At 42.9% G+C, this 14,577-nt stretch overlaps 1 protein-coding gene across 2 annotated transcripts in view; it reads left to right on the top strand.

Annotated features, from left to right (window-relative positions):
- The window catches only part of FYN (FYN proto-oncogene, Src family tyrosine kinase), a 172,409-nt gene that overhangs the window by 112,484 nt on the left and 45,348 nt on the right, over positions 1-14,577 (top strand). For both annotated transcript variants that reach the window (XM_008580667.1, XM_008580668.1), the window contains exons 3-5: positions 1,907-2,164; positions 5,752-5,848; positions 12,141-12,239. In XM_008580667.1, coding sequence (XP_008578889.1) covers positions 1,918-2,164; positions 5,752-5,848; positions 12,141-12,239 — 443 coding nt within the window. In that variant the 5' untranslated portion in view covers positions 1,907-1,917. The remainder of the gene's footprint in view (positions 1-1,906; positions 2,165-5,751; positions 5,849-12,140; positions 12,240-14,577) is intronic.

The following is a 14,577-nucleotide window of genomic DNA, read 5'->3' as shown; positions in this document are numbered from 1 at the left end:
AACTTATTGAATTGAAAGTAAACTTATTTATTGAAAGTAATGTGAGAAGGCTTTAGAACAGTCTGATACTGCTTCCATGACCCAGTCCAGCAGAAAAGCAGCACTCAATAGTGCCCAAAAGAATCTCTTGATCTGACGAGCACCTCCCACACTGGTTTACAAGAGAGTATAAGGAAACTGGCTCTTTCCTTCTCCTTCACTGCCTCAAGCTTCTTCCCATGCTGGGCCAGCTGCACTCTCCCCAGTGAGTACCAATTATTACACATGATGTCATGTGTTTCTTATTAGTTCTTTGGTCCCAAATGGGCTGCTTCTCAGTTTTGACAGGGATATCCATTGCATGATCTACCTGTCAGGCTGACACGGTATTTATTGCAAAGTGTCCAAAGCAGGACCAACCTATCTTGGATTTCTGAATCTTCTTCACTTCTCACACACATACCAGTAGATTAAAAAATGCAGCATATGCTGCTGATATAAGTCACTTGAAGAAGGGTTGGCCTTGACACAGAGAAAAAAGAAAAGAAGGTGAAAAGAGGAAATAATGGATCTTTACTCCTTTACTCATTCAGTTGCTATTTATTTTGCCAGGCACTGGCAGTGTGATGAAAATGGACAGGCCCTGTTTTCCTGGAATGTGCAGTCCATTGGGCAGTGAGACAAGTGGACAGGTCATGTTTTCATATGGTACAATAGGTGCCCTGATGAGGGAAACCAAGATGCCACGGGAGCACTTAGAGAAAACACTACCCCAGCCCAGGGAGTGTGGGGGAATCAGAGAAGACCTTGCAAAGGAAGTGGTGTCTTAAGTGGGACAGAGGATACATTGCATATCAAAGCAGGCGGGGGGGGGGGGGGGGGGTTCAAGGGTATTTTTTAAGGCCTGAGGGGGGGGGGGGGGGGGGGGGGGGTAGTTCAAGGCTATGTTCTAAGGCCTGAAGGTGTGGTGGGGGGAGAGGTGAAATCTTTGAAGAACTGAAAAGTTGGGCATGTTTGAATAGTAGAACATGAGCCAAGAGTGAGAAGTAAACAAGAAAGCAAAGAAGGCTGATTTTTAGGATTCTGACTTGAGCAAATGGGTCATTGGTAGTGCCATTTCCCATGGAAAAGTAGGTTTGAGGAGGGTGGGGTGACAATGACTCAAGTTTTTAATCCACCACAAACTCTAGAACATAGGAATCATTTTAAAAAATGTTTTTGAAGGATGTCAAAAGCTAATGGAAATTTGAAAAGTTAATTAGCAGCTTTAAATGATTTTGTTACTGTAGGCTATCATGACATCCTGCAAATGTACTTGGACCTCTTAGGTTCTGCCAATTTTATTTCTCATCCAGTAACGAGTTCTTAATTTTGACACTTAATCATCCTCATATTGCTTAAACTTTACCAATTTTGTGCCTGAAGAATGGGTAGCCATGAGTGAAGACATCTAGTGACTTATGTGCTGTGTTCTGGCTTTTTCTGCAGTCCTGTTCCCTCTTCTTTAGATTTCCTTTGCTGTGATGAAAGTTTTTATTCTAATATTACATAGACACATTTTGTAGAGCATACATTATTTTTTGAGAAAACTAAAGAAAAGCATAATCAGTAAGTATTATTAGACTGTCTTTAGGCAGGTGTGTGATATTACAGAATTTTGACGTATGCAGGCCTCATGTGCCACATGGTGAGCATTGCACTCTGTGATGATCCTGTCACCCAGAGCATATGGGGAACCAATGTCATTGTCAAGTCAAGGGAACTGAGATTCCCCATAAGCATCCACTTTAGCCACTGCTTTTCCTCATGTCCCCGTAGGCCTGAAATATCCAAGGGCAAGCTTGATAAATTATTCCTCTTTAATAGGGAAGCAGCCCAGCTACTAGGGAGCATCCAAGTTCATATGCCTCCTCTTTGTTTTTGGCAGGAATTTAGATAATGGGCTGTGTGCAATGTAAGGATAAAGAAGCAACAAAACTGACGGAGGAGAGGGACGGCAGCCTGAACCAGAGCTCCGGGTACCGCTATGGCACAGACCCCACCCCTCAGCACTACCCCAGCTTCGGCGTGACCTCCATCCCCAACTACAACAATTTCCATGCAGCCGGGGGCCAAGGACTCACCGTCTTTGGGGGTGTGAACTCTTCGTCTCATACTGGGACCTTGCGTACGAGAGGAGGAACAGGTAAGCCCCCACGGTGGTGGAGGGCTGAGGATGGAGAGGGGGCAGCTGCTCTCCCTCTCGTCTTGGCTGAACGTGTGTGCTCTAGTCAGCTCCCTTTGACTAGGGATTTCACGTGTAAGTTTCTACTCAGTCTCCACCTATCCTCTACCATATGAGAGGCCATTAAAAAAAAAAGGCAGAGCTTGATGGACAAATCAAAATGCCTGGCTACAGGGGTGTAGGGGCCCAAGTTGCTGCTCTGTGAGGACTCTGCATAGCTTAGTGAGTTGCAGCATTTCACTGAAGCACCAGAGGCCACTGGCTCTCAACCTTCACACTGGCTGGCTCAGAATAACCAGGGCAGCTTTTTCAAAATACACGTGCCTGAGCCTCATCCCAGATATTTTGAAGCAGAAGCTCCGGAACTAGGTCTGGGCATTTGAGTTCTCCAGATATTAATGCACTCCCTCCCCCACTTTTCGGGGGTAGAACCTTCTCCCTCATCTTCCTAATCTTCAGCCACCTGTCACTTCCCAGCTGGTGGGGTCATTTGGCAGCATTATTTTTTGACCATTCATCTTTACCAATTCTCTCTCTGATCTTAACTTCCACATGACTGAGTTTATAAGCCCTCACATATTTCCATCTTCTATGTCTTCTTAGTCTCTTCTATGTACTATTTTATTTTCCTTTTGTGTGTGTGTATTTTAAAATCAAGTCTTATGTCTCTTTAAGGGACCTTTCTCTATTTTTTTTGGAAGTTTCTCTGTCTTTCACACCACAAAGCTATATTTTACTGCCATGTGTATTTGCTGACTTAGCTAATATTTTGAAAAATATCTGGCATAAATTCTTAAACATATGTTTTCCAAAATATTTGTAAGTTGTCTCATACATCCTTAATCTTCCAAATCCTCTCCCAGTATGCAAACCATGGTAACTAGATATTTGACATTATTTGTTCCAAATTTGTTTTATTTATTACAAAAGTTTAAAAGAATGTAGCATCTCTCAGCTCATCTGGGAGCAGATGTCATATATAATGACCCATTATGCCTTTTTACCTGGGGAATTGGCTCTACCAAGGTATTAGCAGAGTTTTTCCCCCCTCTGCACCCAATGCATGGTAGTGTAGTTTTATCAAGGGGGCCAGTCAGAACCTTTGGACATTATCTATATCTCTTCTGCTAGCATATCATGCTCTGCCAGTAGAAAAAACACTTATGTTCACTCCTGTGCTATGGTGACTGTAGCTTTCCCTTTAACCCAGGCCTCACATGGGTGAGTGAATGCCAGGTGCACTCACCCACTCCTCCTGCCTTCCCGGGAGGCACCTGGAAAGAAAGGAAGAAGGAAAGAGGCAGACAGGCAGACTAGGGCCATCTGTCTCTTGACGATGCAGGAGTAAAACAGAGCCAAAAGAGCACCTGGTGCCTACCATGCGAAGCCCAAGTGCTTTAGCAGCCTGGACTCTTAATTCTGCTGACACAGGCATCGTCTTTACTCATTCCTTTATGAATGCTGGGTGAGAATCCCTGGGTCCACAGGTATCACTCACTGTAGCCACTAGAGAGGGCTTCCCTTGAGTATGTGGGTTTACACCACAGTCAAGGACAATCTTAGTCTAAGAGGCCATCTGATTCCTTATAACATTTGAAAGTTGAAACACAATACCCCCAAATGTTGACAGAATTTTCTGCCTTGTTTTTTGGTTTTATTGTATATGCACATCATTTCTCCCAACGCTGCTCTCAGTCCTTTAGGCCAAGAACAGTGTCTGTGTTTCTCTGTAACCTCCTTTGATTCTTGCTTCAGTTCCTGGAACATAAAAGCGCTCAGTGAGAACTTTTTGGCTGGTGCAAAGGGAGGGTAGGAGTGTCGGTCTTCGTGTGCCTTGTCTTCCGCACCGCACCGTGAAGCTGGCTTGGCTTCAGTCTTAAATTACGTAATGAAGGGAATGTGTTAATAGAGTGTTAAATAAGAATAGGTGTGATCTTACAGGCACCCACACTTTTGTTTTATGCCAGTCTCTTTTCTAACTTTTCAAAGAAATCTGAAGAAAAGAAGACAGTTGCCAAATGAGCACTTCTCTACATGGTCAGACGGTCTGAATGTCACTCTCCTTCAGGAAGTCCCACTTGGGATAGGGCAGAAAGATAAAAACCCTGCTCCTCTCTTCTTTCTGGTTCTTGAATAGTCCCATGGACACATCTGCCCCTTGGAACTACCTGCACAGCAATGTGGCAGCTTGGTAAAAGATTAGGCTCCGTGTTGTGTGTTCTGTAGGCCATATTAGGCACTTTGAAATGTGTGGAGATGAAAATGAGAAGCCAGATTGCAGACAAATGGAATGTATTAGTTATTAATTGCTATATAATGAATTACCACAAAACTTAGCAACAGTACACATTTATTACCTCACTGTTTCTGTGGGTCAAGAATCTGGGACTGAATTAGCTGGGTCCCCTACTTCAAGATCTTTCACAGGCTGCAATCAAGGTGTGTTGCTGGGCTACAGTCAGCTCATGGTTCAACCGAGAATGTTCTGCTTCCAATCTTGTGTGGATTGGAAGGATTCAGTTCTCTGCTGGCTGTTGACAAGAGGTCACCCTCAGTTCTTTGTCATGTTGTCTTCACCAGTGTGGTACTTTGTTTCTTTCATCAAAGTATGCAAGCCAAGTAGCAGTAGAGAGAGTCTGCTAGCAGGACAGAAGTCACCATCTTTTGAAGCCTAATCACTTAAGGGACGTCCCATCACTTTCCCATTCTATTGCTTAGAAGCAAGAGGCAGGAATCATTGAGGGCTGTTTTAGAATTCTGCCTATTGTATGGAGGAAGTCCTAGGCCAAATAGGACTCTGGACGTTCTTTGCTGCTGATAGCAAACTACTGTAAAGCAGGAAGGGCCTCTTGGGGAGGCCAACAGATGAGAAGCCAGGGTAGGTGTGAGGAAGAGTGAGCACTACAAGACAGTACAGGTGAGGAGAGTTTAAGGTAGAAGGAGAACAGTGGGGAGGGATTCCATTTGCAGCAGGAGAACTGAGTGGCTGAAAACTTCAAGAACAATTGCAGGTGCCAAGGGCAGTACATCCTCTAATTGGGGTAAACATTACGGAAAGAGTGTTTTCTAAATTTCCCCAAGCTGCAGAGGGAGTTTCCTGTTACGTCCTTTGTTACTGTTATGCTAGGGGAAGGAATGATCCATTCTACCTGGAACCCAGTATGGGCTCCCGCATGGAAGAGAATGTGTGTCAGATAAAGGGTATCAGTAATTGCTGCAGAGCCCTGCAAACCTGAGCCATAACGCTGCTGCTGCCCTGTAGTTGTGGACATGATGTCTGTTTCTTCCCCAAAACTCATTCAAAGGTATGCAGGGAAAAGTCCTTCAACTCCAGGTTTCTGTCATATCAAATAATACTCCACCTACAAAGACTAAGGCATACATACATCCCTGTGACTCTCGTTTTCACACATTAATTACAATACTTCATCATGTCATTAGTGTTGACTGGATGTGGACTTTCAGAATGAGATTTTAGTGAAGATGTAATTTCTTGGAATTAATTTCCCTTTGTGTAATAGTCTCTCCTTTTGATTTTGTTTTATCAGGAGTGACACTGTTTGTGGCCCTTTATGACTATGAGGCACGGACAGAAGACGACCTGAGTTTTCACAAAGGAGAAAAATTTCAAATATTGAACAGCTCGTAAGTTTGGAGAGGGGTGGGGAAGCAGGCGTGCCTTTCAAATTGGGAAAAGATTCTTGTGTTACCTCTTCAGACATCTGTGAAACTAAAAGAAGACTTGCTAAATTCACTAGTTCATAGCAATATAGTTTGTGGAATGAAGTCAGTGACACAATGCAGTATTTAATGGCATTGTATGTCCAAGGAGCTTTTTGAAGGATACCATAGTAGCACAGTACATGTTTTTATGTTTTGCTTTTGGTTTAAAGGTTGTAAACACACCAGCATCGCCTCCACAGCCCATGGCTTTTCCAAAGGTCTCCAGTTTCAAATGATTGGCATGAGGCTTGGCTGCCCTGAGACCTTCTTCACTCTCGGGCACCGCCCTCACTTAAGTCTGGCAACAAGTTCCTTCTGTTTTCAAAACTGCTAAATATCCCATCTGGGGAAGCCTGTGGAGGCATTTCCCTGTAATGAAAATTTGGGGGATGACTGAAATCTTTGTGAGATGGATGGAAAAGTGCTTTCACCCACTCACAAGTGACTGTAATGTGCGTGTTTTAACTGTGGCCAACAACAATACCAGTTAAACGTAGTGGGGAAATTTCAAGAGTGAAAATCACTTGTTTTTCAAATTCTGCATTTGATACCTCCATAAGGAAGAGTAAATGTGGTTTAGGTTTCCCTGTGGATTTTATATATTACTGCTATTAGATTAAGGCAGTGTGCATGGATTGGGGCCATCAAGAAAGATCCAGGCACCCAAGGAAATGGTGGGGTCCTGTGTCAGCGAGCCAGGCACCTCGAGTGTCCTTGTGAGCACTCCCTGGTGTTTGAGAAAGAATACCACCTGGGGGCTGAGGGGCACACTGGGAAGGTCTCCTATGACACCAGGTCTGGTTGCTTCTCCTCTCTTCTCTGAGCAAACTGGTTTCATGGTGGTAGAAGGACTTGAAGTCTGGCTCTTTAGCTTTCCCAAAAGGATGAGTTAGGGGAAGGAAGAGTCAGCCCTGCTCACACCCTCATCCCAGGAAAGAGGAGTGGTCATTGGAACAGGGAACTCCCTCAGGCCTGGAAATTGCCTCCTTGGAAATCCTACCCCCTCCCTGGAATGCCCCCAGTTCTCGGGACCTACACGGCAAATATGCCACCTTTCAATAGCAAGACAAGAACAGATTCCTCCGTTCCGAACAGAGGCCAGTAACTCTCTTCTAGACATCAGGAGACACTGTCTACATAACCACAGTGTTTTTAAAAATTATTATTGTCATCATTAACAGAGGTGTGGGTGGTTTTTTAAAAACTTTTTATTGAAATACATGCAGAAAAGTGCACATATCAAAAGTGTATATGGTGATATTTGCACAACAGTGTGAATGTACTCAACTGCTACTCAACTATACACATAAAAATGGTTAAAATGATTAATTTTATGTTACATACATGTATTTTGCCACAATTTTTTAAAAGTATACAGTTTGCTGAATTTACACAAACTGAGCATGCCTGTGCAACCAGCACCCAGGTCAAAAAGAGTATTACCTGCCCCCCTCCCCCCAGGAGCCCTCTTCCTGTAGCCACAGAAATTTTTTAAAAATAGTAAACAGCTGCTGTTTATTGAAGACTCTTTATGTATTAGCCATGTGCTAAGTTACAAATGTTCTCATTTATTCTTCACAACAAGTGTCAGAGGTCCGTATCACAGTCGTCATTCGATATCTGAAGAGCTGGAGTCCCAGGTTAGGGAACTTTCCAAGTGCACAGAGCTAGCAAGTGGTAGGGTCCAGGGTAAGATATGAGGACCATATCCTGAGTGTTTGGTCTTGGAAAGGCCCAGAAACCCCCATCAAAAGAGACTAAACCATTGGAGCTACACGAAGGTTCAGAAGTTGGCCAGGAGGTGATGGAGGAAGGAGTTCGGCTTTGACCACTTCTGATTTATGATCCTTATTGTTAGTTTGATTCTCAGATGAATGCTTCCTGTCAGAGTCTATTAGCTTTGAATTGTGAAATACACCCCACTTACCCTCCCAGTTTATACAATATTCCCTAAATACCAAGGTTGATTAGAAATTTTAAAACTATTTGTAAATTCTAAAAGGTAAGAAGCAAGGAGTAGTAGGAAGGACCATACACAGCTCTTCTAGTGGTCTCTCCGTATGACAGTGGATCCACGCTAAGGCCCTAAGGCACTTGGAAGGTCAGTCCCTGCCAAAGTCAGATCCATGACTTCTTCCTTTGTTAATCTGGAAAGGATCCACAATGTCATCAAAATAAAATTTTAGAGAAACATTTAAGGAGGATCTAATCTATCTCAATCTGTATTTTACGATTTGCATGCATGGCCTTTGGTGTTTACAGAGCCTTTGAGCCTCTGACCCTGCTCTTTTAGAAGAAAACATTACAAAGATTTTTTTTCCCCTTAATGTTCTTCCTTTTTTGCCGGTGGAGTTCCTCATCCTACATGCCATTTAAATGCCTTTTTTCAAGGTCATGGAAAAGAAAAGTAAGGTTTGTGTAACAAATACAATATCCTGAAGTCATGGGTAATAACAGGGAAGAGAAAATCGTGAAAGAAAAAACAAAGCGATAACACAGAAGCAGATGGCATGCGGCTCCTCCCCTCCCCCAGCCTCTCCCAGCCACTGGTTGTTCTCCCTGGGACAGCTGCCACACCTCCTAGTGTGTGTCCTCCCACTCCCTTCCCCTATCAAGAGGCAGAAACTGGAGGCCACAGGGCTGGCTTTTGTGTCTTACAGTGCCAAATTGACCGTGGAATGAATGTGTGCATATGTGCCCAGAGGCAGAGGCACCACTGCCCAGCATGGGTGGGAGTGACCATTGTAAATGCTCAGTGTGGTTGTGAGGACATTATTAAACTTGAACCCAGCTTGCAAAATATTTAAGTTCGTTCATTTTATTCCCTATCTTCACATTTCATGACTAGTGATTTACCATCTAGAAACAGTGACTCTTTAGAATATAATAAATATTTACACAGAGTGGAGTAGATGTCAGTGCCTAGGGCAATGATAAGAAATCCTGGTTTAGAACCCCACCCAACATTTGATGTGCTCTTTGAAAGTAAGATGGGCAGTGATGAAATTCAGAAAGAATCCAGCATTTATGATAAAAATGCTCCATGGCTGGGCAGATCAAGGCTGACTTCTGTTGGCAAATGCCACTCCCTGGCTCCTTCAGGGCTCCAGGGCACCTGGGCTCCTGGCTCCTGGGACCACAGGTCCTATGAGCAATTTGGGGGATTGGTGACAAGCTCTTTTAATAAGTTTTCAAATCAGAGGAACAAGGGAAGCTGTTATACAAACTTAAAAGCCATTCTAAACCAGCACCAGGGTTTAAATCATATATTTGAATCAGAACAAGATCACGATTAAAGAATATCTCACCAAGTGTGAGTTAATGAAAAATCTGAACTGTAAGAACAGTTTAAAGAAATGCAGTTTTAATAATGCTAACACAGTAACTCAAGTAAAGAAATAAAGGGTAGATTAGGAGATGTCTTATTTTCCTAATCAACGTGAATTAATTGTAGAGTGTATTATTTACTTGTAGATTCACCTACTCGTGCTTCTAATGGCACCATTAAAAAGATCTTCTATTCATTGCCCAGCTTTTGATAGATGTTTTGAGCCTATCCTAGCCTCTCTGGGCACATGTGAGGTTTACTACATATTGCATTGAGTCTTTGTTACCTCTTGTCTCTTTTGATGGAGAAAGTGACCCTAGATGACCTAGAAAACAAAAAATCAACGATTTTATCTTTCTCATGAGTAACTGAAAACCCTTGTGAGATTAATGGAGTCATGTTATAAAATCATGAATTCTTGATACATGACTTCAAAACAAGCTGATAGTTGGATTCTAATCTGTGCTAAGCTGTTTAGGTGCCTAGACCAAAATGAGATAGTTAATGCTGGACTCGAATCAGTAATTGCTTCATTAATGCGAGATCAACTGAATAACGTTGGGCTTTTCCCAACCTGCAGCAAAATGTGTTGGCTTCCTGCCGCTGTTGACATTCCCACATACCCGAAAACTGATACTAACCTTTCTTTTTCTTAATTTAATTCAATTAGAACTAACTTGATCAAGGTTATCTTGCATTAAAAAATAAACCTCTGCTGCAAGCACTTAATTTTTTCCTCACCATTTTGGAGCATTTCCCAGGTTTGGGGGATGGAGGGAAGAGATGATGGGTATTGTTATTTTTTTATTATGAAATGTCTCCATCTAGTGGAATTTCAGAGCAGCAAACATTGTCACCATATTAAGATTAAGATTATTATCTCCAGAGCTATTTCCTTCAACATCTACAACGTTTAAAGAAGAAAATGAACTTCTGCATATGTTCTTGAACTATACACTTACAACTGCATGTATTGCTTTTGGGGGGCATGGAAATGAGACCAGTAAAAACTGTTAAAATGTTAACATCTTTAATTTTGTGGTTTGTACCTGAAAGTCAGAGGGATGCATGCCATAGGGGACTCAGTAGCACAGTGTAATCCCTCACGATTGGTAACAATGTAGCTCTTACACTGGGTGGTGGGTTCAGGGGTGTTCCTTTATATATTGTATATTCTTTGATATGTGTAAATATTTCCCAATAAAAATCTGGACATGAACTAAATTTAAGGTTATGAATAAAGGATTTTCTGGATATGGGAACTATTATCTCCTTGTTTTTTTGTTTTTTTGTTTTTTTGGTTTTTTTGGTCCTTTTTTGAGACCGGCCGCATCGCGCTCAGCCACTGAGCGCTGTGAGCACACTGGTCATCCCTATATAGGATATGAACCCGCGGCGGGAGCGCTGCTGCGCTCCAGCGCCGCACTCTACCAAGTGCGCCGCGGGCTCGGCCCTATCTCCTTGTTTTGATTGATTTATTTGTTTAATAGGGTAGAGAGGAAAGATTAAGAAACTAAAATATAAGTTAAAAAATCTTGCTAGCACCCTGGTTTTTTGTGGGCTATTCTGTTACTTATGCCACCAAACACTCCCATAGCTGCACCATAGCACACGTTGGCTTCTCACCATTTGTTTTATTGCTTGATTAAATCCTATCTGGAGCCATTGCTCACTGATCACCTTGCTCAGACTGTCTCTGGAGTAAAGCTTGAGTTTAACATGAAGGCTGGTTATTCTCCACATAATTAAATGAGCCTGCAGAGGATCTTTTACCACGGCCAAAAGCCAGCACATTTTCTTCCCTGGCTGAGAGCTTTGACACAGAGCCCAGCCAAAAAGTGATTTAAAAAAGAAAGGCCTGGGGTTTCTTTTGCTGCCTCCAAGGACCAAAAAAGGAGGGAGAGAGGTGCTGGGCCTCTGGCAGTCAGAAGTCTGAGAGGTCTGATTTGCTCAGGGGCAGTCATGTCTTTCCCTGCCCCTCGCACTCCTGACTGTGGGTTGGCAGAGGGTTCTGCGGACCCTCAGTCCATGTCAGAGCTACCGCCCCACATCTGTTGCCTACCCCTTCTTAATGAGAGAAGCACACACTCATCCCTGCTCCCTGTCATATGTAAACTTGTATGAATCTAAGCATGTAAAGCATACTCATTGGTTTTAAGCTAAAGGTAGTATTATAAGCCCCCCTTTCACGTCCTAAAAGCTCCCCAGATTAGACCATACTATGGCATGGAATATTGGGCAGTGCAAAGTGATGTGACTCAAATCTTACTCACCTAGTGAGTTTTTGTGTGTCCCCTGCATTTGTATCAAAAATGCCTGAGGACAGCCTATCCTGGTGTGGTCTTGGTCATTCTACCCGCAGAAAGGTGTGTCTCCCCATTTTCTAGAGCAAGCAAGGCAGGTAGGTATGTAGAGTATGCTTCCATCTCTCACGGGGCCTCCTGGCAAGCTTCCCTTCCCAGACAATACACAGCTCTGATGTTTTTCTTAAGTCTGAAGCTGGGTTCCCTTACCCTCTGTTCAAGTGGTAGACACTTACCATGCAAAATGCCCCCCAAAAGAGAGCCCTCTTGTGACCAGGGTCCTCCATTCTTAATTCACAGCTCATGGCTGACTTAGACTGTAAGCCATCTGACCTTCACAGGGGGCTATGCTGGAGTTTAGACAAAAGGAACAAGGCTGGAGAGAGCTGATGGTGAATGGCTAGACGATAGTCATGTATGAGGGTACTTCCAAACATTCATGGAAGGATTCATGTTATCTTTTAATTCCATTTTTTCATGAACATTTGGAAGTACCCTTGTACTTCTTACAGCATTGAGTCTGCAACTGCAAAATGTTGAAATGATCAACGTATTTACTTCTTTCTCTCTATTTTCTTTGCAGGGAAGGAGATTGGTGGGAAGCCCGCTCCTTGACAACTGGAGAGACGGGCTACATTCCCAGCAACTATGTGGCTCCAGTTGACTCTATTCAGGCAGAAGAGTATGTTTGTTTTGTTGTTTTCTCTTAACTAGCTTTTATTATAATTTAATTATTTTACTATGGCATTTTATTGTGGCAACCGCAGGAAGGAGAAGAAATTCACCAGAGTGATTAAGGGTTGAGAGAATATGTTAGTGATGTGTTTCAGGCTTTATGCCCTGGTTTTTTGTTTTTGTTTGTTCTTTTTTGTCTTTTTTTTACTGACCGGTAATGGGATCGCAACCCTCGGTGTCGCACCCATACCGGGGACCGGCAACGGGATCGCAACCCTCGGTGTTGCGCCCGCACCGCGCTCAGCCAGTGAGCGGGAACCGGTCTCCACATGGGATCCGAACCCTCGGCGGGAGCGCCTCCGCGCTCCCAAGCGTTCCTTTTTGTCTTTTTTACTGACCGGTAACGGGATCGCAACCCTCGGTGTCGCGCCCGTACCGGGGACCGGCAACGGGATCGCAACCCTCGGTGTTGCGCCCGCACCGCGCTCAGCCAGTGAGCGGGAACCGGTCTCCACATGGGATCCGAACCCTCGGCGGGAGCGCCTCCGCGCTCCCAAGCGGTGCACTCTCCAGTGCACCACCGGGCCGGCCCTATGCCCTGGTTTTTGCCATGTCTATGTAATACTTGTACTATTGTTAACTTAACATACTTCTTAAGCCTGCTCACTTTTTGAAAACTTCATTTTGAAAGGAAACTTTCTATCAGTACCCTAAATGTAAACCCAATAGAGGGTCTATATTTGTCATGGGTAGAAAGTCACCATAAAAATCTGATGAAATTCTAGTTAGAGCATATATTATTACTAGCTCAAGTTTCTAAGCCTGCAGTCTGCTCCCTCTGTTGAGAAAGAGAGGAAGACAGGAGAGAGGGGGCAAATAATTATTAAACATTAAGATCTTTCATCTCAGAAATATCAGAAATATTAAAAGAGTGCTGAGAAGACCTACCCTCCATGCCCAAGGTAAACGCATCTCACAGTGTGTCCCACAACTTGGAAAATATTGTGGTGATGGATTTCAAATGGCCTTTTCCTTAGATTTGGGTCTCAGTTGGTTTCATTGATAATAAATAGTGACGAGCAGTTATTTGGCCCAAACATTCCACTGGTAGCAGTTTAGGAAGGTAGTCAATAAGCTGAAGGGACCTACAAGGGATAACCATTGTTCCTTTTTCTGTCCTGTGGGGATTGACAGACACTTCCAAAGTGGAGAACTGCCAGAGTGGCCTGTGTGCTGCACCTAACTTCTGAAATGAGGGAAAGGACAGTGGTGGCAATGATTTCCCAAATACGGGGACTTGGTCCCCTCCCTGACACCTTGGGGACCTGCCTCTCCTGCTCAGTGGTGGTAATCTTGCCTCGCCAGAAAAGGAGTCAAGAAAAGTCAGTCACTGAGCCCAACCTTTGGCTCTGATATTTAATTTTGCCGCGGATTTGTTTAAGCACTGTGAGAAGGATTAGACTCCACACCCCAGCGAGAGCCCCAGTTAGATCATTCTCCTGTCTTTAATTCCCTCGTATTTCCTCTAAGATCTGTTTTGTTTCCCATTCTCAAATACTCAGTGGCTCTCAGCTGTTTCTATCTCCTAGTGAGTGTGTTTCATCATCAATGAATAAAGCTATTTGTATTGAATTTGTATTTTATGGCAGATTTGCAAATATCCTTTTGTTTTCAGAATAAAAAGTACCATCAAAATGTAACATTACTTTGATTTAACTGGGAACCTACCAACTATATAATTAAGTTATGTTTATAATGGTCAATTTTTTAAATGTTTTGTTTTTAAAGAATACAATATCATTTTTTAAAATAATGCCTATGGCTTTATACATGCAATTAATTATCATTACCTTAAAGTACTATCATTTTGGTGCAATCCATTGTTATAACAATTCCCTTTTCACCACTATTTTACACAGCATTTTAATTGGGTTATTGATACAAACCCAGAAAGTCATTTTTCACCAATAATTGATGTAATATTCTTTAAACCAACTAATGCTATATTAGGATTATCCTCTAAAAGTCACCAAGGAGCCAACATGCAGTGTACCTTCTCCTCAGTGAAACTCTTTCATTCAAAGAAGAATTTGACAGTGAACACATAATACCTATGTTCAAGCATAATGAATTGAAATTTCATCTTAGAAACTGGATCCTTTCACTGTTAAATATTCTAAAAATTGTTCCTACACACAGTTTCCAATGGAATGCTCCAGAATTCTCCCTTGGGGTTTTAGGTCACCTGCTGCTCATTCAGCACCTAATGCGGAAGTGTTAACTAATTTCCAGGCAATGGTTAGGGGTTAAGAATGCAGGAGAAAGATGAAAGACAAATAACAAAG

This window comes from Galeopterus variegatus, unplaced genomic scaffold (assembly GCF_000696425.1).
Source record: "Galeopterus variegatus unplaced genomic scaffold, G_variegatus-3.0.2 Scaffold2143, whole genome shotgun sequence".
In the NCBI taxonomy this organism is placed as follows: Eukaryota; Metazoa; Chordata; class Mammalia; order Dermoptera; family Cynocephalidae; genus Galeopterus; species Galeopterus variegatus.
The sequence above is the reverse complement of the archived record's forward strand: the minus strand, read 5'-3'. Positions and strand labels throughout refer to the sequence as shown.